The sequence below is a fragment of the Hypomesus transpacificus genome, chromosome 2 (genome assembly GCF_021917145.1).
Source record: "Hypomesus transpacificus isolate Combined female chromosome 2, fHypTra1, whole genome shotgun sequence".
Classification (NCBI taxonomy): domain Eukaryota; kingdom Metazoa; phylum Chordata; class Actinopteri; order Osmeriformes; family Osmeridae; genus Hypomesus; species Hypomesus transpacificus.
Window position 1 is genome coordinate 6,480,711 of NC_061061.1, and position 25,803 is coordinate 6,506,513.

At 40.1% G+C, this 25,803-nt stretch overlaps 1 protein-coding gene across 1 annotated transcript in view; it reads left to right on the forward strand.

Moving 5' to 3' along the window:
- The window catches only part of LOC124474065 (CUB and sushi domain-containing protein 3-like), a 319,489-nt gene that overhangs the window by 138,725 nt on the left and 154,961 nt on the right, over positions 1–25,803 (forward strand). The window contains exons 30-33 of the mRNA XM_047029923.1: positions 12,529–12,642; positions 12,820–12,915; positions 13,487–13,690; positions 25,563–25,687. Coding sequence (XP_046885879.1) covers positions 12,529–12,642; positions 12,820–12,915; positions 13,487–13,690; positions 25,563–25,687 — 539 coding nt within the window. The remainder of the gene's footprint in view (positions 1–12,528; positions 12,643–12,819; positions 12,916–13,486; positions 13,691–25,562; positions 25,688–25,803) is intronic.

Genomic DNA, 25,803 nt, shown 5'->3' on the forward strand with positions numbered 1-25,803 from the left:
AGGATTTTGTGTTGAAAATAGCATCTGATATTTACACAGATAACAGACATCCTTCTCTTGAATTCAACAACAAAGACGGTATAATGTGAGACTTCTGTCTCCCCTTCTTCTTTCGGATGCGATATCAAGACGAAATCCTTCACTCTTTGAATGGTGCGCGCTCCCGCGAGGGGGTGCCAATCCAGAGAGTCATGCATCGGGTGATACAACACCTGTTTCATTCCTTGCCCTTGTTAACGTTTCGATTTCAGCCTCTGTCTTCTCTGCATGCCTGGTCTTTTTAAACTCTTTCTCCTCCATTCTGTTAATAGTCTCCCAGCACTCGTCTAACATCAGCCCACCCAGCAAATCAAAATTCACAACAAATGTTGCCATTCTCTTTACGACTAGGTTGCCTGCTACCGTCTAACTTTGTTACGTCTTTTTTTGTTGTTGTAATATTCGATGCGCAGTAATATGGAATGTTATGTTATGAGGACAACTTGAAAGGTTATGCTGGATTTTACAACGGCATGGAACGCGATATAGCCAATCAGAATCAAGGAATGGAACAATCAGTTTTAAAAGTTACTATGAGCGCCAACAACATGATTCAACATGTCGGCTGTGTGGCAGGACTTCACAGTATCAAAGGATGATGACAAAATGGCTATTTGCGGAGTTTGTAAAGTGTCAGTGATGCGATACATTTTAAGTTTACAGAGTTACAGCTGCATTTCTGTGCATATGTGTCAAGAATGTGTCATTGTCAACAACACAGTTTTAAGGAAACTGTAGTTGTTCAAGTTCAAGGAGGTACTGTTCAAGTATGAAAATTGTGACGTGAAAATATAAATAAATCTGCCATATTTGAAATAATTTCAATAGTTTTCATGAGTGAATGTTTATTTCTAAAATGATACAAATCAAGTTTTTAATGTCCCGTATCTACAGCAAGTACCACATCATAATAACAGATTAATTCTAGTACAGGAGAGACTTTTCAATAATCAAAAAGCAGGTGTATATATCGGTATCGGCAATCGGCCAAAATTAGCTTGTAATTATCGGCATATCAAATATCGGCGAAAATTCAATATCGTGCATCCCTAGTAAAAAATACAAAATAAATTGCTCATTCAACTGTTTTTTATTTTATTTGACTATCTTTTGAAGATGTAAATTTAATCGTAAAAACATTGTTGATTCAATTAGTTTGAAAGTCATGTTAAATCAAACTTTGTAATAGGAATGAATAGTTCTTGCAATAATGTACACACCTTCTTGCAAGAAAGCATCAAATGTCAGCTCTGACAGCTTGACGTACTTTTGCTCTACACCAAACTGAACTCGTAGCAACATTTTGCATCTGTTAAAAAACTTCCAAAATAATCATGAACCAGTAATGCACTGCACAGTAGAGACATCACAGTAGACAGGCTAAAGCTGGACTCTAGAATAGGTTACATTAAATGAATGTGAAGGTAAAATTATCTGGAGCAACAAATTCTAAATATGTCAACATTGAAGGTCAATAAGCTAACTCAATGATAAAGTCAAATGTAATATTGGGAAAGCTAGCCAACTTGGTTGCCAAGTTAAGAATAGCTCAAGTTGCTAATTTTGGCCGCATGTCATGACTCATTAGCTTCACAGCAACGTGAAGATTACCTTCACAGCAACGTGAAGTAGCTAGTTAGTCAACACATTCTAACTTCAACTTCTAGCATTGAAGGTTGCCAACTAGCTCACTACTCGCGCAATCCACCATCCGAGGCTGTGTGCAGAGTCCTTTGCAGACATATGCAGGCAAAAACATAAAAGCTAGTTAACTTACCTATTATTTACTGAGGTAGCGTTACTGTATTCGCAATACTAGCTGGCACGCTGCCTGCAGCTAATATTGCTAGCTAATACAATACAGCTACTGTACCTCACAGATCTCTGAAGAATAATTAAGTTAGCTACAACAGTACTAGCTAGAGCTTTAGAGAGCTTTAGAGAGTTTAACGTTTTAGCATTTGCCTGACTGCGGGCAGTTGTGACAACTAATTTGTGTCCTACATTTAACTAATTAATGTAAACGTTACCTAATTTAGCTTATGTTAGCTCAGAACGTTTGCTCAGTTATAGGCCAAGACTTGAGCAGAGCTACAGTACAGTAGTACTAGCACAAACTAGCTAACTAGGCTAACTTTCAACTGCTACCGTCACATTGGAGCTCGACAACAGTAGCGTTAGTCTAGTTGGATAAGACATAACATGTGTTAATACTTCAGTTAGCATAAATACTATTAAAAACGTACGGTACTTTGCAAAATGTACTATTTATTTACGACACTATAACATTGCTTACCGACAAAGTCTGCGCTCCACTGTCCAAAGCCGTTTTCAAAATGACGAAGTAGCAACTGTCCACGCGGTTAAACCTCAGCAGTGGCGCGAAATTAACACTCTGAAGAGTAGATTTTTTCACTGCAGGTCTGCAGAATTTAACACTGCCTTTTAACGACACCATTAGAGCGCTGTTACTCTCCACATTGTTGAAAATACTCTCTATGGGTTCTAATTAGTGCTGTCAGTTAAACGCGTTATTAACGGCGTTAATGCAAACCCAAATTAACGGCGTCAATTTTTTTATCGCGCGATTAACGCTCCTTTTGACCTAGCAAACTTTGTAGTTTTTTTCACATTCTGTTGCAACAACCACTGACGTTAGAAAAACTACAATACCGCACCGGATCTAGTTAGACCGGAAACAAAACAACAGGCACGCCACACACACTTGTTTGGGCTTGCGAGCCGGCTAAAGAGTAGTAGCAGAGCCCGCTTACGGATATTAGACATTCTCTGGTAGTAGGCTAACGTTACGTTTTGAGTTGATTGCCAGCGCCAGACGCCGAAATGGATGCCAATAAGATTCTGAATGGAAAGTTTACTTTTAAAAGGTTGCCAAATGGTTCCATTGACAAGACCAAAGTGACGTTCTAAGAGCGTTCTAGAGCGTTCTTAGAACGTTCTTAAGAGGTTCTTAGCGTTAAGAGCTTCTTAACGAATCTGGGAAACCCGGCCAAGAGCATAACAATTTGAAAAATTATGGATGAAAAAGAAATCAAGGGACATTTAGCATAGATAAAAATGTGCGATTAATTGCGATTAATCACAAGTTAACTATGACATTAATACGATTAATCACGATTAAATATTTTAATCGTTTGACAGCTCTAGTTTTAATAAGTTAACTCTGGAATATTAACACCCCATTTTTTACTGTGTGGCGAAATTGCTAACCAATTTTCAGCATACATTTCATACAATTATACACCACGTTCCTTGTTTCAGTTTAACCTAATTTCCACATCTCCTCCTTGATTAATAATTTTTGTTAGATCGTTCGTTCATTAATTAATTCATTCAGTCGGCTAGGTTTTACGTAGGGGTGAACTAGCCAGTGAACTAGCTAATTAAATAAATCATTTAGGATGTAGGCCGAAAAAGAGCTTCCCCTTTTTGAAAGACCAGCAGCCGCCACTGATTACAATGTATCACATACTGATATTTTTGTCTGTCATAATTTAATTACCAGTCCCTCTCTCTCTCTCTCTCTCTCTCTTTAATATATATTGATAAAAATCATAGTAATAATAATATATATATTTTAAAATATTTTGCGTGGTGGGGGGGGGGCCTCGGGAGGCTTCTGCCATGGGCCCCAGATGACCTTAACCTGGCCCTGGCTGTACAGTAACTAGCTCTAGCTGAAATGGGCACATTGATGTCGTCCTTTTATTGTTTCGCCAGCTAGCTAACCAGCTAGCCAGCCACTTGGCGTACAGTTGCTGACTTCGAGACTGGTGATAGCCAACATACCACCTAGGAAGACGTAGTGGTGGCAGTGATTGTTAGCTTTGCAGACGAGTTACATGTCACATGAGCAAAAGCAATGTTTACAAAGGTAACTTCAGCGCTACCTCGTAGCTATCAAAGACCAAGTCCCAACACGTAGGCTACTAGGTCACCGCCATCACTCCCATTGGGAACCAATGATAAAAAGGCAGACATGATAAAGACATGATGGGCAAAGCTTATATACATTGTATGCTTTTCGGCAGTGCGATGCCACTGTCACCCCCCATACAGGTAGCATAGCTATCTAGGAATCTAGGTGTGCAGCTGCGTTTGTCTGAAGATAACCACGGCTCTCTTTTTCATGTGAGATTGGAAATCAATACAGCACAGAAATAAATGTGGTGTGGAAATATATGTGGAAACAAATGTGGTGCGGCCAACGGCCAACAGCGAGTTTCCCGGTCCCATCCAACGTCTATAAAGGCGAACAATGGGTTTTGGTGTTTCAAAACCCATTGACACTGTATGACTATGTTTAGCTTGTGTTCTTCTCCTCTCTCCTACCAACCGTCTCTGGAGGAGGGGATCCCTCTCTGAATTGCTCCTCCCAAGGTTTCTTCCGTTTTTTCTCCCATTGGAGTTTTTCTGGGAGTTTTTCCTTGTCTTCCTTGAGGGTTTAGGTTGGTTGAGGGGCAGTTCTATGGGCGTATGTGAAGCCCTCTGTGACATGCTTGCGTGTAAAAAGGGCTATACAAATACATTTGATTTGATTTGTGCGTAAAAGTCTCAAAACATTTATAAATGTGGCATTAGGAAATAAAAGGCCCATGCAATTGATTATTTTTTTCTTTACAAAAATGATGTACATACATGTATTTATTAACTTTTACATGTATTCATTTAGCAGACGCTTTTATCCAAAGCGACTACCAAGAGAGAGCTTTACAAAGTGCATAGGTCACTGATAATAACAACAAGATAGCCCCAAAGCATTGCAGGTAGTCAAAACAAGAAGCACACATTGTGAACAACCTAAAAATAAGTGCCTAAGGGAAGAACCATATGAGCATGTAATCACGCAAGTTACAGTTAAACAACATGAATTTGTAAGTGCAAGTGTACCTGTAGAAAAAGCAAGCAACAGTAAAAATAAAAATAAGATTAACTCAAATATAATATTTCGCAGCGAATACAACAGTTTAAATCAGTTACCACTAACCAACAAAAGCAACAAGTCTCTAAGCAAGAGTCATTGTGATCCTTGAGGGAAACTAGCATTGGGTTCAGCAAACCATTCGTAAGTACCGTTGTATTCCCGGAACAAGTGTGTCTTGAGCAGGGTCGGACTGGGACTGAAAAACAGCCCGGGACTTTGAAACACAGACCGGCCCGCCCCCCCCCTCCCTCCCTCCCCCCCCCCCCCCTCCACTTTCTCCCTCACTTTCTTTTTCCATACTTGTCTCTGTTTCTGCATCTGCTATTTGATGTTGCAAAAGAACAATAATAAGTTAACTATATTCAATAATGACAATCAATTCAACAAACTAATTTCCATATAATAACCCTGTTAACAGACTGACTCTTGTGTACAGTTGCAGTGCTGCACCTGTCATAGTCTCTCCACTGGACCCTGTCACCACAGTAGCCTCCATCTCTTTCCCTGTGTCACCTGTGGCTGCTTTATTACACAGAACAGAAAATCAAGACAATTGCATTTGATCCACATAGCACATTTATTATTTAAAGCCAAAAAACATGTTTAGATGAGTGCCTTTTTTTTTTGCCTTTTTCTCTTGGCCGTTTCTTTTACTTCATTTAAAATGTATAGCCTCTATATTGGCTAACAGTAATACCAAATGTTTTTAGAAAAATTAAAACAATATGGTTTGGAATGATATTTGAATTTTCTAAATGTCGAAAATACAGCAGCTTACAGCTACTTGCACCTGGCGCCTCTGGTACAGCCGCATCTTCGGTCTCTGATAGTAGTTCTCGCAGATTCTATGTCATCTGATCGGCCATGTTTGATCGGCCGTTTTGAGAACGCCGATCAAAACCAATAATGGAAATATCGGCCGATATGGATCGCCGATCGGAGCATCCCTAGAAATCTTCTTTCTCAGTTTTGCATAGATTTTTGTGTTGTGACCGGGAAGTTGCTCCCACGAGCTTGACAGTCGCTCTGGTCCACATATTCAGGATGTCAGCAGAGGGCACGCTGCCATTTGTATGGAAGCAAATCAGTGACATAATGTTTTTAATTTTCAAGGCATTGAATACTTAATATTGAAATTTACACAACACCAAATTCTCATATGAATATATATTTGAATAAAAATTAAAAATCAGATCCAAACTTTCAAGACTCTGAAATTCAGGTTGCTCAAATTCGAGCCCCCCAAAAAATTCGACTTAGACCCTAAAAATGTCTATCTTTAAAAATGTGAGCTTTATGGAACAATAGGGTCATTGTAATCAAAAGGAAATCATTGTTTAAATAGGCTATAATTGGTATGACAAGGGCATTGTGTTTGTGAATGATGTTATAGATGTCTGGTAACCTTTTGGAATATAGAAATTTCTTATTTTTTATTTTTTATTTAAACTGTACTTATAGAGAATACAACAAGATCTGTAAAGAATCCGTGTACCCTTCGTTCTTTCATTTTTCCGTTTCAAAACCAAATCGGAAAAAACGAAAAACCAACTTGTTTTTTCTGTTTTAAAACCAGAACGGAAAAACAGGGAAAAAGAACAACAGAAATCACTAGTTTCTGTTTCAAAACCAAAAGGGGACAGGGAAAACCGAAAATCAAGGCATATAAATTCACTTCAAGTTTGGTTTTCCCCATAAATGCAATGCGTGGAACTTTTTTCGCTAAAATCACCAAAGTCCTATCCTATTCACGACTACATGCTGCTGAAAATGACATGTAAGCAGCCTAACTTTGGCAAATTGATATTCATTTTTGTTATTAGAATTATGTCATTACATATGCATGCACTGAAGGACCGACGAATCAGCGTTAAGCATATTCCTCTTCTATTTAAAAAGGGTGTCGTAATCTAAATCCCATCCCCTAACATGCCGAATACATGGGCCATATGAAACACATGGACCAAAATGAAAAGAATTGCACCCACGTGGCCAGAATTGTGGCAAATGCAACCATGCCCATTAAAAATAATTCGATTATTTATGATGAGGTGTACATGTGAGTAGGCTACTATACTATGCAAAGCAAAAGTAATATTGTTTCTCTTAACAAAGGAGCACATAGGGATAATTGACAGCTATCACTCACCCCATTTCTGCTTTGTAGGACATTTTAGCCCTCCTTTCCTGTCATCACATGCTTCAGCACTGCAGAGAATCTCACCTATTCCCCTTTCTCCTCCATGTCACTATATCTAAACTCACATTACCCTTTATCCACATGGGGTGTCTGCGGAAATCACTTACACACAGTACCCCTCTCCGCAATTAGGCACCCTTTTAGGCATTGGCCAGCTACCAAGCCAGACATGCTTAGTATCAATGCTCCATTTAAAACATGCTTTTTAGCGCTCCCTATCAAGCACTGAATTAGTGAATTTGAAATGGTGTTTTGCAAATTAAATGTATCTTCAGTATGTCTGGTCTATGCATTGTATATCATTGAGTCTAATGCATTTAATGGATTTGTGTATGTCTGTTGCACCAACTGGACATGTTATATTAACATATACCATGTATATACCATATATATAACATATACATTCGTTCCAGATGTGCAGTAGTCAACCACAATGGGATGTGGGACCAGGTGAGGGTCGACCATGGAAAGGAGTTTTACCTGTGCCTGTACATGCAGGAAATACCCCAAAAAACAATGAAGCTTGCAGCCATCTTGAACTGTGCACTAGATGCGCCTGCACCGCCTAATTGCTGCCTGTTTGTTTAGGCTGTCACACTCAGCTGTAATGTACACACATACCCCACCAGACATACCACCAGGGGTAACTACACAATTCCAACAATTAAAACAAACTCAAAACAACGTACGCAGGGCTATGGTTGAATGGAACTCCCTTCCAGATCATATCTCAAAAACCCAGAACAAAGCTAGATTCAAAAAACAATTGAAGCAACACCTCATGGCTGTTTGCACTGGATACTAGCATGTATTACTAATTTGTATTTATTTACTCATTTATCCTTTTTCCCATTTGTCATCTGTTGTCTTTGTGTGTTGATGGTTAGGTTATTTAGTCTTTTTTTTAAACTTTTTTTTAATCTGGTGTTTGTATGTTGATTTCTTCTTTGTTATATGCTTTTCTTTTTTTATCTGTTGTTTGGTACGTTGTTTTCTTGTGTGGACCCCAGGAAGAGTAGCTGGTGACTTTGGCATCAGCTAATGGGGATCCGAATAAAATCTAAAATCAAACCTCCACATTTCCACCAAAATTCCACGATCAAAATATTACAATAACGAAACAATCTAAAACTTCATTTTCCCGTTTTTCAGTTTTGGTTTTGAAACAGAAAAACAGAAAAACCCAAAAACAAGTTTGTTTTTTGTTTTTTCCGATTTGGTTTTGAAACTGAAAAATGAAAAAACGAAGGGTACACGGATTGTAAAGCAATACCTATACCATTATTTCAGTTAGTTCAAAGCACATTGTTACTTGTAAGAATAAGACCCTTACCAACTTTACCAAATGTTTTTTTTAATGATTGTACTTTATTTGACAGTAAATGTAATAATACATATATTAGTGATGCTTTGAAATATAAATATTTTTTTGATAACAGAGGATTGTGTGTACAGGTTCTGAATACGGTTGTCCATAAAAATTCAAATAAACATTTTAAATTCATTAAATGGCCCATTTCCCCAAAAGTCAAAAAGACTCACTTTAAAATAATTTATCAAATATATCCGGTCGCTGACTTTCTTTGAAAAATATTCAAATTTGGTGTAGAATCTTCTTTATTTTGTGAGGTGGCTGATGAGACTCAGGAACAATGCTTCACTCCGATGTAATCAAATTTTGCATTGAGGCTCGATTGCTCTGCAAGCAATTTTATAGTTTTTCTGCTCTGCTATGCGCCCTCTGCTGACATCCTGAATATGTGACTGTCAAGCTCGTGGGAGCAACTTCCGGGTCACAACACCAAAATCTACGCAAAATTTAGAAAGAAGATTTCCACACACTATATTAATTCCCGATTTCCATGTTTAAGCAGGTCAATTTTTCGTTTTCTGTTTTCTATTATCAAAACAGAAAACGGAAAATGGGTTATTGTCCGTTTTGTTTTCCTATTTTAAAAGAGTTCTTTGTATAACTGTATTAAAATTCGACATTATAATACGCACCATACCCCCTCTTGAAATTTCTGCTGAACCAACATTGCAGATTGCAATAGTTTTTATTCGAAACGTATGTCCTTTTTCCACACAAAAGTATTTCCACACCACTGACATGATTGCCCTTGTTTGAAATATTTATGTAAATCACCTGAGATGAAAATGGACAATCTAATAGGTGTGCATTTTATAAGGACAATATACCGATAGTCTGAAAATTATTTTAGGTTAGTAGGTCACATGACCAAGAAGCTACTGTATGTAAATAAAAATGTAGCAATTTATATAAAAATGTGTGTGAAAATGTACAAACCAACATGAGTGCAACATGCGTCATTGGTATTGGGTTAGCTATAACCAGTTTTGAACTTTTTATGAGTAATTGAGTCCCAAACGGTTACTTACGGGCATCAGTAAAACTAATGGGGAATATCTGAATATCCAACCTGAAACTAACTTTACTTAGATCCATGATAATGGCTAGATTGAACAAGTGGGGCAGAATATATTTTTGGCTCACATATTTCATCCTTTTTTCGGCCTAAAATCGAAAATGCAATTTTTGGCCAAACTTTTCATCGCCAGAAATTTCTCTGCATCCCTAATACAGTAACTGAAGAATCAGTGTAAACGTGTAAAAGTGTAAACGATGTCCGTCACAATTCTTCTCATACTTAAACTCCATCACAAACATATCAGATGTTTCTTTATCAGACATTGTCCTAGCTTTATCATGTGTTCTCTCCATCACAGAACTTCTCACCAGATAGTGCCTAGACAGTGGCTTGTGTGGCTGGCTCCCTGAGCGAACCACCCCCAGTATTAATGAATTGTGGTTTATTTGGCAGCATTTCGTAGTGTGTATACTTTTACCAATTGCATTACTGTACAAAGTTAGGGCTGCGCTATTTGATGATTCCCCCGTTCCCCCTACCTCGGGCTTCCAGTGGGGAGACCTGAGGCCAACCTATCCCCGCCCCCCTACCCATCTCGTACTTCTGAGTGGGAGACCTGCAGTCAGCCTGCCCATTTCCCAAAGAATCAGTGAGCCCACTCCGACCCGGTAAATTGACCCACTGTCTCACATGGTGACATTATTGAGGTGACGTGCAAATGAGGGATAGAAAAGTGATAGCGCATATTTCACCTTTGTTTAAAAAAGTAGGTGCGGCCGCCCTTTGCCGCCCCTGGGAAGATGCCGCCCTGGGTGGCTTCCCATGTTGCCTATGCCTAAATCCACTACTGCTAATAGACAGTAGGTCATGCCAAAGTACAGGTCAAAAGCCAGATGCAATTTTACTGTGATGCTGGTTCATAAAAAAAAATTATGTGACCTGCATTAAAAGATGAGTATCTTAACCACAGACCAATAAAACAAGTCACAAGTCACATAATTTACCAAATGAAAACACAAAAAAAACTGATTAATAAAGAAAATGCAATTATGATCTCTTGCTATAACCATCACCAGTAATAATCTCTGGACTAAAATTCCAGACGAATACAGATTACACTAATATAGTAATACAACCCAGTAATATCACTCTGATAATGTCAATAAGAAATGGGTAACCACTTCGGGAGGGGGGGGGGCACTAATACTTGGTCACCTCAAGGCGCATCACAATGTTACCGCACACATTAGCACAGCCACACAGTACAAAAGATTCATCATCCCGTTACATAAATTAGGTCGCAAGTTTACAATGATTTATTGACTTAATAGCTGGATGTAATCATGGTGCAGAGGCAGATTGGGTTAATGCATGACTGGCTTTAGATTAGAGAGACGAATGAGCTGAAGTGGGAGGTGCAAGCTTCTCTCTGCAAAGCCCGGTTCTGTTCTTTATGTTAATACTGCTATGCTGAGTATTCCCTTGAGGAGACAGGCCTCAGCCCCAGCCATACTGTACTGTGTGTAGGCTTAGTTAACGCCTCCTGGATGTCATTCTTCTCTGCTGCTGATATTCAATCTGTTTCCCTCTACACACAACAAAGAGCGAATGAGTCGCCTTTAATAAAAAACAAAGAAATTGTATTGTGTACCCTCTCAAAAGTTTTCTATCTGGAACACACATGCAGGCCACCTCCTGTTCTTCACTACTGGGGAGGGCCAGAAAACTCCATATTGTCGCAAAGATGACAGGTTTATCTGAATTATTCATAGCCATAAGGACAAACATATGTTGCAATTTTTCTTACGTCCAGCATTTATTATGTTGTTATGACTGCCTGTAACATATTTAGATGTCCTAGTCTCTCACCTGCAGGCATTTAGCTAATTCTGTGGCTCTGGGCTAAACTGGTGGCAACTTCATTAGCAGTGTCCCTCTCACTTCTCTCTCTCTTTCTTACCTCCATCTCTATCTGTCTTATTAATAGCAAACATGAGTGGTTGGTCATGTGCCAAAGCTTTCTGTTCCAGCAATTTAATATCAGTCACTCCAATACCCATTTTATTTGCATGTGTTGACTACAGTATAAAATGCGGGGAGAGTGGGAAGTGGGATCACTGGCCTCATGTCTTTCGGAAGTTATACATATTAACTTTTATGTCAGAGGGGGATGATGGTGCCTGTCTGGCCTTCTCAGACTCTACTTCCGCCTCTGGTTTTCAACCATCTTCATCACCAAGGTCAAAGAATGTTTAGCCATCAGATGATGCCTGTGCACCAGAGGATGAGATTAGACCTGGTATTTCTTCTGACTCCCAAAATCAAAAACTGGCTGATCCAATTGGCCATATCCGTTTATTGAGTTGATGGATGATAAGATTACATCAGAATACGTAAATACTTAATATAATGTAGATCAAGTAGATCATTAAAAATATTATGTATTATTTATGTATATCTGATGGATTTATTATCTATCCTTGTGTGACAAAGCAGAGGAGATCATGCTGACATGGAGGAAGGGTAGGCCCTAAGGGCGTTTATTCAAAGAACTAAGGCACAAACAAAACAGAGAAGAAAAAAAGAACTCTTCGTTGAGGGCCGCTTTCGCGTCTGCTGGCAACTGGTTCTCACCAGTTGGGGAAGCACCAGCTAGGTGCTTCAGTCCAGGTCCAGTGCTCCGCCTCACTCACTGTGGGGCAAACACTTGCAGAAGTTAGTGTCTCTCTCCTACCTCGTGTCCCACGTGGCTGCCCTCCCAGCCCTTTTGAACTCCCCAGGAATTGCTCTCAGGTGTGCTCCCTTATGAGGGTTTACCTGCTGAGTTTGGGCACAGTGCTGAACTCCTTTCCGGCTTCCTCTGGCCACACTTGTTAAAAATTGACAAAGCCTACACAGTAATTACAGCATGTTTTGTATTGACCAGTAATGCTTTTCCCTATATCCTTCTGCAGTGCTTTTTGGCCAGTTTGTGGTTTTCCAGACGTTAGCCACTGATGTTGTGGAGATCTACGATGGGCAGTCCCTAGAACCACCCCTGCTCTCCTCCATCTATGGATTTCACTCAGGTGGAAGGCTGCAATTGTATTTTACTAACATGATAAAGAACAATAAACAAAAACGCCTGTAAACATATTCTAGTTCCCCATTTATAATTGTTACAATTACGATGAAGTGCCACAATTGTGACACTATGATTATGAAAGAGCACATGCAACGGGCTAAATTACATTTTCTCCTGTCAGGAGAAACACTGCCTTTGAGTTCTGGCAACAAAATCACCATCAAATTCACCACTGTGGGTACAGAGACTGCCAAGGGATTTCACTTTGTCTACCAAGGTAAGTTCTAATCTACCGCATGCTTTAAAACATCTTTGTTTAAAAGGAACCCTTTTTGTGGGCAGAATATTCTGGCACAGAGTGCATGGGCTGGGTTGGGGAGAGCTCCTACAAAATTAGAAGCACATTTGTCAATTCCTTTTTGAAAAGTGCTCTCAGCTCAGTTCTATTGACTGTGTGTGGGCTGAGCAGTCTAGCTCGGGGTCAGGAACAATTTAGTTTTGCAACAGACAAAAGAATGACTGATCATCACACTATCTTTGTATCTTCAATCTGTATTGAATACATTCCGTATTCTCAAGAATTTCCTGTGCTTATTTTAACGACAGTCAGTAGAACATCTATTGCCTTATTATCTGCTCATATATATTATTTCATATTTTTCATTATTTGTTCTTATTGTAGCCAATATTGTGTGTTGATGACAGTCATGTATAGATCAGTGGTCAGGCCTAAAATACATTCTGTAGGCTGAGGCATTATGTGTCACATAATGTGTGGGAGACTGGTGCTGAGTGTGTGTCCTGGGTGTAACCTCACATCCATCTTGTCATGCTTCTCCATACCCCAGCTGTCCCCAGGACCAGTGCATCCCAGTGCAGCTCTGTCCCCGAGCCCCGGTTTGGAAAGCGTGTGGGGAATGACTTCAGTATAGGCACGCTAGTGCTGTTTGAGTGCAACCCGGGTTACACTCTGCATGGCGACAGTGCCATCCGCTGTGAGGCAGTTCCCAAAATGCTCGCACAGTGGAACGGCACTGTACCCACCTGTGTTGGTAAGCGAACATCTTCACAAGTAGATATACTTGCACACATAAATCCAGACTAATACAGGGACACTCACAGGAATACATGTACTGTATACCTAGGGACACACACAATTCGATAGACTGTGTTTCTGTGGGACTAATCTGGAAGGGCAAACAACTTTAGCCAGTGTTGTGTATTAAAGGGTTTTCTTGTGAAGTGGTTTTGAGGTCCCCAGCCACTCACTTATGGCATAGGGAATTCTGTAAGTGGTGTTTGAAGCACAATGGTTTTTATCTGCTGGATAGAAGCCTGCTGATTCATCCCTCCACAGGCTGTTCAGTCATTTAGAATAATGGATATAGTTTGATAGTTGGATATAATATATATAACTTTAACAAAAACAATATGCTAAATTATTCCAACCTTTTTAATGGCAGATGCCTCTGATGCTGAACCTGCTTAAAATGTTTTTTCTGTCTTTCACTCACTCTCTTTCTCTCTCTCTGGCTCCTCTCTTTCTCGCTGTTCCATTCACACCAACTGAATTGACCACAACAGTCACACAATGCTTGTCACACTTAGCTTTATTCTGTAGCGGGGTTTCCTCGTGTTAAAATAGAAATAATAATTTCTATTTTAGAAAATTACAATTAATTTATCATAAAGTTTCGGGGCACCACCCTAATATTGGTTTAGGACCAGAGTTGGGGTAGTTACTAAAAAAAAGTAATATATTACACATTACTAGTTACTTTTTTTTAAAGTAATGCTTTACTTTACTAGATTGCTCACTGCTGAAAGTAACTAGTTACACTACTAGTGACATTACTACTTTTGGATTACTCCGTAACATCACCTGAGATGCACTATAACTTACTTGCCAAATAACAAAAAATGTACCATGTGCTCAAATCAACTCAAATTATTATTATAATGAGGACATGCACAAGATCTCTCTTTTATGTTTTTTAATACAACAATGCTGACAGTTGTGAACATCAAGTTGTCAAGCATAACAAGGCTACAGTACTGTACACCAAAAGCATACAGATGTGTTTGAGGCAGATATTTGACAGATCTGGTAATGAATTTTAAAATGAGCTGATTTCAGTGTCAACCTTTTGGAATTTTAAGACCCTAATAACAGTAAACTCCACAATAAAGTGCTATTATTTACTCTGATCAAATGAATTCCCTAAAGAGACTTGTGATTGTTATATGATATAATGTCAAATCCTGGATCCACTGAGCTGAAAATAAAATCCTGGTAACATCCATGTATTTCCTGCATTAGCATTTCAACTAACATCATCAAAATACATTTCTTTACCATACAACATCATAACTCATAACACTCAACTATATATGCTCCTACAAGCCTGTTTAACTCTGATTTGGTAACCTGCTGTTGGAAGTCCAGACGTGGGGTGCTTGGCTGGTGTCGGCAACGGCAAACTTTTATTGGCATCAGTGTCACTCCGTTGATCTTGAGCTACTAATCTGGAGTTGGCATGTTGCCGTTGAAGATGTTTTAAAAGATTAGAAGTTGTGTTCGCGGCGGTAGAGAGGTGTTTTTGGCCTGGGCACAATGTGCATTGTACAGTTACATGTTTGCCCTTTTGCGCAACTAAAACATAGTAATGTGCATACTTCCATCCCTCAAACGATGTCCTACTTTTACTCTGCTATTATGTTTTCGCCTCTTGAATTTTGGCGCTAAGGTCAAAGTGACGAGTGTTGAGCAAACACACGTACTGTAAAGGGGAGTTTGATGTAGTTATTTTTCCTCCCGATATGCAGATTGCAGTAACGCAAGTAACGCAACATTTTTTTATAAGGGAGTCAGATGGCTGAGCGGTGAGGGATTCGGGCTAGTAATCAGAAGGTTGCCGGATTGTTTCCCCGCCGTGCCAAATGACGTTGTGTCCTTGGGCAAGGCACTTCACCCTACTTGCCTCGGGGGAATGTCCCTGTACTTACTCTAAGTCGCATTGGATAAGAGGGTCTGCTAAATGACTAAATGTAAATGTAACTGAAATGCGATTACTGAAGTTATCAACAGTACTCAGTATTACATTACTACGTTACAGACAAATGTAATATTATTACAGTAACGCCCCAACACTGTAAGGTATCCTATTTTTAACATGTAATAATCAGTCTCATCTTTAGGAATGAATTCGTTCTAAGTGTAGAGCCAATCGTAACATCAGTGAACACGCACGTCAAAATATCTTTACAATGAATTTATTCAAGTAAGGTAAACGGATCTTATGAACAAGTTAGATTATGGGTTTGATATAGGATATTGGTTTCAATGAACAGAATGAAATGTCCATTTGAAGAATCTGAAGTCAAAGCGCGGCTGCGCTGCATGTGACTGAGTCTGCGTGATCTCAGTCAAGTCCCACCGCTCAAGACCGCCCGGTCCCAACACAAGCTCTTCTCCTGCCTGGGCCCCCAGTGGTGGAATCAACTCCCCACCTCCATCAGAGACACAGACTGTCTCTCCACCTTCAAGAGAAGGCTCAAGACGCACTTGTTCCGGGAGTACAACGGTACTTAGGAATGGTTTGCTGAACCCAATGCTAGTTTTCTCAAGGATCACAATGACTCTTACTCAGAGACTTGTTGCTCTTGTTGGTTAGTGGTAACTGATTTAAACTGTTGTATTCGTTGCTAAATATTCTATTTTAGTTCATCTTATTTTTACTTTTACTGTTGCTTGCTTTTTCTGCAGGTACACTTGCACTTAGAGATTCATGTTGTTTAATTGTAACTTGCTTAACTACATGCTCTTATGGTTCTCCACTTTGGCACTTATTTTTTTGGTTGTTCACAATGTGTGCTTATTGTTTTGGCTACCTGCAATGCTTTGGGGCTATCTTGTTGTTATTATCAGTGACCTATGCACTTTGTAAAGCTCTCTCTTGGAAGTCGCTTTGGATAAAAGCGTCTGCTAAATGAATAAATGTAAATATGGGTCGCAATTAGAATTGCGTTTTGGTTCTTCTGTTGAAACGTCCAGATAGTAATGCGTTCACTATAAAGTTGAATGTCAGGAGAAGGTTGGCGCGTCCTTTGGAATGCCAATCCTGGTGGCGTTCATGCCATGGTTGATGATTCCGAGATCTTCATACAGTTCAGAATTCGAGGGAAGACCTGTCTGGGGTCAGATGTTGATTGGGGGAAGCTGGGTTCTTAACTCCCCCCTCCTTCCTTCACACTAACCAAAGGTGTGATCTGGTCTCTGGCTGGTTCATAAGATTGTTCAAATATTATGTGGACATCTTGGTACAGTTACAAAATATAGTTGAATGATTGTTTTACTATGTAAGCTTTGTGTAGATACCAAGAATGACGTGGTTATCTTTCAGGAAGAAGGAGTAGTTACTAGAATCACGATTTCAGTGAACACAACATTAAAACAAAGTAACAAACATGACACAAAAAGCCTCTCATAATTCTCCACTTTGTACTCTTGTGGTAAAGGTGAAGTCTGAATGACTTTCCTCAAAAGTTCTGATTAAGGTATGTTCTTTGTTCAACTGCCGCCAAAACAGATAGCAAATGGTTGCTGGAGACTTGGGCCGAATACCAATACTCCCCCTTACCCCTTCCCCTTCCCCCTTCCCCTTAGTTTTGCGCGTTCCTGTGAGAGCTAGTGGTGTCCCAATACTCTTTTGGAGCTAGGGGTAGGGCTAAGACTAAGGGGTATACACCCCTTAAAACCAAGTAAGATCGGGAGCTTACTTGAAACCTAGGGCTATGTGAATCCTGCGCGACCGGCAACAATGGCGGCCAGATCATCCAGAGAGTCCGATAAATGTAATATTTTCGGCTTAATTAATTGATAAAAAAATAATGACGGTCTTGTTTTGTGTTATACACAGTCCTGAACATATATATTTGCAACCATTTTCCAAACCGAAATGTTTCAAAAAATCGCTAGTTTGGTACGCTAATGCTACAGTGTTGAACAGTCCCGCATTTCTCTGACTAGCATGTGTACAGTTTAAGGTAAACTCCATTATCAGCGAATTTTGTTTAATATCAGTGCATAACACTACTTGCTTTGGAGATATCGATACGTGCTAGACAACGTACCTGTAACCAAGTGGCGTCCCATTTCCTAAGGCTATGTAGCCCTTACCCCTTACTTTCGAGGGCCAAGGGCTAGGGGTAAATTAAGGGGTAAGGGGAAGGGGTAAGGTGGAGTATTGGGATTCGACCTTGTTGTCTCAAGCAGGCCCTTTGAAGCTTGCAAGCTAGCAAGAGGGCTGATTAGGTAGATTTGGGAGGTCCCTCCCCAATTCTATGGTTCCTTTGCATCAGCGTTTGGTGGGTAATCAGCATACTGAGGGTGTCACAAGGGCTGATTAGGTTTGTCTGATGTGATTGAATCACTCTTCAGGTGTGGCAAGATGTTGGCTCTGTGTAGTCTTGTTGACCTCACTACAATTCCTTACAACGCTCTCAAATTATACTTTATTGATTAGTAACACTAATACAACATTCTACTATGTCTTGATTTGATTATGCTCACTTGAATGAACACAATACATTTGAACATCCTCAACTGAGCAAAAAGCCCAAACAGAATAAAACCTGGTGAAGTGTCTAGTTTTCAGCACTATTTTTTGTAGCAATGAAAAGTTCCGGGAGGGGTTGTTTGATTGTCTCTTTGGTAAAAGTCTTGGAAAAACCACTTGAAAAAAAAAAAGCTCTATTGCTGTAGAAAATAAATGTAAGCCTTCGCCCAACACCTTACTTCAAGTCAACAGATCCACCAGTGTTAGTGTGTTAGGTGACAGTCATGTTCTCTAATCATACTTGACCAATAACATTCACTTCCAGGTCTTGGGTGTTTAAGTCATTAAGTTACAGTAATTTCATTGAGACTGTGCCTGTCGTGAAGGTAAACAGGGAGAGGGTCTGATGCAGATCAGCATTGGCTTCCTTCACTCAAATTACTATGTAGGGCAGTGGTTTTCAAAGTTTATTTCGGCCACCCACATTTTCAAAATGACAACCCAGATTATATGAAAAGGAGTGTTTGCAAATATACAATTTCCCTATCGTTATTATTTACTTGTTGAAGTTTTAACAGAATAATTTTTTCTAATTGTCATCAGTAATAAATAATATACGCCACCACAGCTGTAGTGCTAATGCATGCACAGTCTGTGTTTGATGTGATGCTAGGTTGTAAAGAAAGATGGGTACTTCCACACTTAATGCGGGCGCGCAAAAATTTGGGGCCTTTATTTGAGCGCAAAATTGTTTTTGGAGCTTTATGTAAAATAAACATAGGCATTTTTTCATTGGTAAAACCTTGTCTAGTCAAGGTGATGTCTTTTTGTCGAAATTTTTCAGCCCCACTCTTACGTTTCTTAGCCTGGTTTTCCATCGTTATTCTTCTCCCGGTGCTCCCGATGGCCAGTCCGCACCCCTAGTTCCCGCGGCCATGCATATGTATGTATTTATTTAAACAAGTTTGAAGCTCATGATTCGTACCCAATGTTTCTGGTTGGACTTGGACCTTTGTTGACGTGTCTGGCTCTGGCACACGCGCTCTTTTAGGACCTTTCTGAAGCCAGGCTAACATAACGACTTACAAGCTCCGGAACTCTACACACTTTTTTAGTTTACATTTACATAGCGACTTCCAAGAGAGAGCTTTACAAAAGAGCATAGGTCACTGATCATAACAACGAGGTAGTCCCAAACATTGCAAGCAGCCAAAACATGAAGCATACATTGTGAAAAAACTAAACAAGTGCCAAAAGGGAAGACCCATAAGAGCATGCAGTTATACAATTACAAATTAAAACAACATGAACCACAAAAAAGTGCAGGACTGTACCTGTAGAAGAACAATCAATAGTAAAAATATTTCACAGCGAGTACAAGACTTAACTTCATTATAACTAACCTACAAGAGCAAGTCACACAATAAGAGTCATTGTGATCCTGGAGGAAACTAACAACAGGTCTAGCCAAGCATTCCTAAGTGCCGTTGTACTCCCGGAACAAGTGCGTCTTGAGCCTTTTCTTGAAGGTGGGGAGACAGTCAGTGTCCCTGATGGAGGTGGGGAGCTGGTTCCACCACTGGGGGGCCAGGCAGGAGAAGAGCTTGTGTTGGGACCTGGCAGTCTTGAGCGGTGGGACCACCAGGCGGTTGTCTGAGGAAGACCGTAGGTGACGGGTGGGGGTGTAAGGTTGCAGGAGAGACTTGATGTAGTCGGGTGCAGTCCCGTTCACTGCTCGGAAGGTCAGTACCAGGGTCTTGAATCTGATACGGGCGTTGATGGGTAGCCAGTGGAGAGAGATGAGGAGCGGGGTAACATGGGAGCGTCTGGGTAGATTGTAGACCAGGCGGGCCGCTGCGTTCTGAATCCTCTGAAGATGGCGGGTTGCACATGCTGGGAGACCAGTGAGCAGCGAGTTGCAGTAGTCCAACTTGGAGAGGACCATTGCTTGGACTAGCAGCTGGGTGGAGTGCTCAGACAGGTATCTCCTGATCTTCCGGATGTTGTAGAGGGTGAATCTACAAGACCGGGAGACTGCGGCAATGTGGGCCGTGAGGGAGAGCTCGTCATCCATAGTAACCCCAAGGTTCCTGGCAGAGGATGAAGGGGTCACCGTCGCAGATCCCAGGGTGATTGACAGATCATGGGAGATGGAGGGTTTAGCCGGGATGATGAGAAGTTCTGTTTTGGCGAGGTTCAGCTGGAGGTGGTGCCCGGTCATCCAGGCAGAGATGTCTGCGAGGCAGGCCTCAATCCTAGCTGAGATCCCCGGATCAGTCGGGGGGAACGACAGGTACAGCTGCGTGTCGTCAGCGTAGCAGTGGTAGGAGAAGCCATGGGAGGTGATGATTGGTCCAAGTGAGGTGGTGTACAGAGAGATGAGGAGGGGGCCAAGGACGGAGCCCTGTGGGACACCAGTGGAGAGCTGGCAAGGGCCTGACAGTTTGCCTCCCCAGGAGACCTGGTAGAATCTTCCCGACAGGTAGGATGAGATCAACTGGAGTGCAGTGCCAGTGATGCCCATCTCAGAAAGTCTGGAAAGCAGGATCTGGTGGTTAACCGTGTCAAACGCTGCAGAAAGGTCCAGCAGAATGATGACGGATGACCTGGAAGCCGCTCTGGCAGACTGGAGGGCAGTGGTGACTGAAAGAAGGGCAGTCTCTGTGGAGTGGCCAGTCTTGAAGCCCGATTGGTTGGGGTCAAGCAGGTTGTTCTGAGAGAGAAAGTAAGACAGTTGGTTAGATACAGCACGTTCAATTGTTTTTGAGAAGAAGGGTAGCAGTGATACCGGTCTGTAGTTCTGGAGGACGGCAGGGTTAAGGGAGGGTTTTTTGAGTAGAGGGGTAACTCTGGCCTGTTTGAAGGCAGAGGGAAAGGTGCCGGAGGTAAGGGAGGAGTTTAGGACACGGAGAAGAAAGGTTATGATGGAGGGGGAGATGGTTTGAAAGAGAGGGGAGGGGATAGGGTCAAGGGGACAGTAGGTGGGGCGATGAGAGAGAATGAGGTCAGAGATCTCTGCCTGTCTTTCTAAGTTTTCAGCAGTGAAAAATCTGTTAAGCGCTTACGCAGGCATCAGACATCTTTTTCAAACTAGCGTCCGTGGAGAAGCAAACTTCTGATAGGGTGGGCCGATTGCTTGCCTTTACGTGACTCATCAAGATCTGAGGTAAGTCACGTAGTGATAGGGTCATTGCCAATCTCTCTGAAGCTGACGCTTTCTCCGTCAGTGGTAGAGTACTGGGCCGGCTACAAGCGGTACGCAAGCAAAAGTGCCGATACGCTTAAGAGTAACATTTAGAAGTGCCGGTACTGCGTACCAATGAGTACCGGCCCACTTCGAGCACTGCCTATGACAAAATAATTATGAAAACATATTTGCCAACCCACCCGTGGGTCGCGACCCACAACTGAAAAACACTTATGTAGGGCACTATAGCCCACTATACATTCCACACACTTCACCATGTCCTGTAGACATAGTAACCCAAAGTGTGATAATGGCTATTTTGACCCTGTAACTTTCCATACAAAGTGATTGTTGGTGGTTTCCATACCTGGCTGAGGATCCTGAGGTGGAGCCAAGATGAAGTTACCCTGCGTGTGATCATCTGAACATGTGTGGGAGAGTGGAAATCACCTGTGAAATATTGATGAGTTTAAAATTGCATTGAACTGGATTGAAAATTCTTGTTGTTTACATATACCAGTTGTTTACATATACCAGACAAGGACAAGGTGTCCTTGATATGTCCTTGATCTGTTTAACACTTACAAGGGCTTGAGTTATTGGCAGCTTCCTTGGTCATAAGGTAGGTGGCAGACACTTGGAAGATGTTTTTGCGTGTTTGCTGAAAGCAAAGACACTACTGTTATTCTGCATACTTATTATTATTAGTGTGTTTGCTGAATGCAAAAAAATTAATGGGTTCCAATGATTCAGAAGGTTTGCGTCACATTCTGAGGTTGAAAAATATTTTGATATTTTGATGTCATAAAGTACTTTCAGAATTTCTTCTCACCTAATCACTTTTCACAGTGGTTAACCTAAAAAACAGCTTTCCAAAGTTATTGCTGACATACTTGTGTCTGTTATGGTATTGATAACTGTTATGCAATATACTCTTCATCACTATTTTTCTATTTTTTCAATCTAGAGAACTAGAAACACTTTTTTTCCAACTTTTTTCTGTTTCTTCATCTTTCAATCTTTAATACTTTTAACTAGTGGTGAGCCGTTATCGGTGTTAACGTGCTGCGTGCTGCGTGAGACTATAATTGGGGAATAAAAAAAATTGCCGTAAATCTATTCTCAAAGTTGGGTTGGGAGCCGGGTCTAGCCTATACTACAGAAGCTATGATGACTTTCACCTTGATATTTTAGCGCGGATGTATACCTAGCCGAATTGCACTGTAGGGGGCGAGAACGAGTCTTCGAACCTGTGTGTATGCCTTGTGTATGAAATTATCACATCAAACGTGACGTGCTAACATGGATGCAGCTATGAAGCCGCCTGGTTTGCTTCAGGGAAAATGTATTTTTAAGAAGCTTCCCAATGGAAACCTCGACAAGACCAAGGTTGTTTGCACCTTGTCTTATGGGGAATTAGTTTACTGTAGGAGTTATTCCAGTCTCAAATACCACCTAAACGCAAAGCATCCCTTAGCTAATGTGGAAAATGCCGGGCCAAGCACTGATGTAGCGCAGGGGTAGAGTCGTCGTCAAACTACTATGTTTGAGTGCAACCGAGGCAAGCCCGTCAGCACAGCTCTTTTAGCCAAGCTAACTAATCTAATAAACAGTTAATAAACACAAGTACATCTTATTGAACATAATAAATTTTCATCACCAATTATCATAGTAGAACAGCTTTCTCAAGTAGTTTGTGATGCATTTTGGAAACATGAGATGAGCCCCTGGTCTAATGCGCCACATGGCTTGAGAAAACCGTTTTCAAAGACTTACTTTAAGTCATTAATTGGGTAGCACACATATTTTGAATGCCTTTGGCGGAATTTAAATTAGCGATTTTAATCTAGATTAATCTAGATTAATGCCAACATTACAGTGAGATTAATCTAGTTTTTAAAAATGTATCTATGCCCACCACTACTTTTAACGCTTAAAAATCTATTAAATTAAATATGATACTATTTTCATCAGTCTTTTTTCTCCTTTTCTAACAATGAGAAAATATTGCAATGCATAACAATGACATACTATGATTTTTTTTTTCACCTTTTGTTTTTAAAGCAACACTTTTTTTCACCTTCATACTTTTGTCTGCTATGACAATGATAGCTGGTATGTATACTCTTTTCATCACTATATTAGCAAAAAAAAATGAGAGCTAGAAACACTGTTCCAACATTTTTCAATCTTTCTTTATTGTATACTTTTCACACTATAAAATTAATGAAAGTACATAAGACACATCACCCTTTTTTTCCTTTTTCATCAGTAAGAAAATATCACAGTACAAAACAATGACAGATATACTTTCCTTCTGCATGCTCAATTTAGTTTTTTAAAGCAACACTTTTTCTCACCTACATACGCTCACACTGTTTATTGCAGATACCATTTTAAAACTTTTAAAAACTTTTTGAAACCTTCATCACTATTCAAGCCATCAAAACAAAATAGTTTCAACTGCTTTCAGCAAACAAAAAAACAAAAATAAAGTACTGTAATAAATTTTTCTCTCCTAATAACTTTCACACTGTTTAAGGTATAAACACCTTTACAACTTTAATTGATAGAAAATTGCATGTTTTGAACTGTCGAACTGTTATGATTTTAACAATATGAAAGGCTGGAAATTCATTTTCTATTGTGATGTCTAGGGCTGTCCCCGACTAAGATTTTCTTTGGTCGACCAAGACTCGACTAAAAGGTCTGAAAATCGACTAATAAAACTTTTAAACACTTTTTTTTTTTATGTACAAACTGCGATCTGACTCAATGGCTGCTGGACAATGCAGATTCAGCCGCTAATAGCCTACTAATAAGATTCGTTTTACCAGTCCTGTTGTAACCGAATGCCGATGGTATTAAGTATCTCTTACAATGTACTGCAAATTAAAAATATTGATTGTTTAACATGCAAATCATCAGAGCGCGCTTATCACTGCCTGAAAACTTGCAACATGCGAACTTACGTAGATGCTGAGTGGGGAACGTTGCAACAGAGAAAGATTTTGTTGTCTTGGCCGGAGAAGATAATGTCATTCGATTTGGATGTGATTCTTATAATAGGCATATTCATTTTTCAACCCAGCGCGTTAGCATGAGCTAAGTAGACATTCCACCCGAGGAAAGTAGGGTGAAGTGCCTTGCCCAAGGACCAAAGGCTGGGAATCGAACCGGCAACGTTCTGATTAATAGCACGATTCCCTAACCACTCAGCCATCTGACCCCCCCATACTTTCACACTGTTTATTCTGAAAAACCCGTTCCAATTTACACATACTTTTGTCTGCTATGACATTGATAACTGCTATGCAATATCTAATTTTTCAAACTAGAGAGCTAGAAAACACTTCCAATGTTCAAACTTTTTTCTGTTTGCTAAATCTTTAAATTTGTAATACTTAACACTTTAAAATTTATGAAAATAAATAAGATACTCTTTCCATCACTCCTATTTCTCCTTTTTCAACAGTAAGAAAATATCGCAATTTGTAAATAAATATGTTTCTATTGTGATGTAATTAAATACCGTCAACACTTTTTCGCACCTACATACTTTCACACTGTTTATGGCACATACCTCTTTTAAACCTTCATCACTATTCAAGCTATCAAAACTAAATAGTTTCAACTGTTTTCAGCAAACACACACATTTTCTTCAGGAAATGTACCATTTCTAGTTTTATTTTTTGAGGGACATCTACAAAATACAATTCTTATAAGGGAGAAAAATTTACAAAAGAAGATGCAATTTTCAACCCTCCTCCTCCTCTGTCCAAAAATTACAACTGGAAACCTCAAGGTGATGACTTGCATAACTGGTGGTGACAGTAACAATTCATCTCAACAAATCAGGAACATACTTGTCTGCTTTTCAAATATTCTATTAGTGTACACACTCACAAAAAACTGTATTATATTTTTATGCATATAGCTATACGGTATAAGTACATTGACATAAAACATTACTCTAGTATAAGACTCATTTATAAAATACCCATTCACCTTAATTTTTATATTTCATTATTTCGAATGTTGATATATCTGATACATAGGTTTAGCTAGTCTAAATCGTATCCTCTCTTTCCTCTGCTTTTTCTCGTATGTGCGACACCACGTGTGTGTGTGTGGATTTTCTCCACATGTCCTTGTGTGAACTCCTGTCTGTTGAGCAGTCCCCTGTGGAGGGGTACTGACTGCTCGCAGGGGGACCATACTATCTCCAGGATACCCAGAACCCTACGCCAACCATCTGAACTGCGCCTGGAAGATTTCTGTGCCGGAGGGAGCCGGCATTCAAGTGAGAAAAAAACACTTGGAAACCTCTGAACATTTGACATTTGATGAAACACTTTGACAGGAGGGATACATCTTTAATCGAAAAGTTGTCTAATAATTAATGAGAAAGGTGTTTCA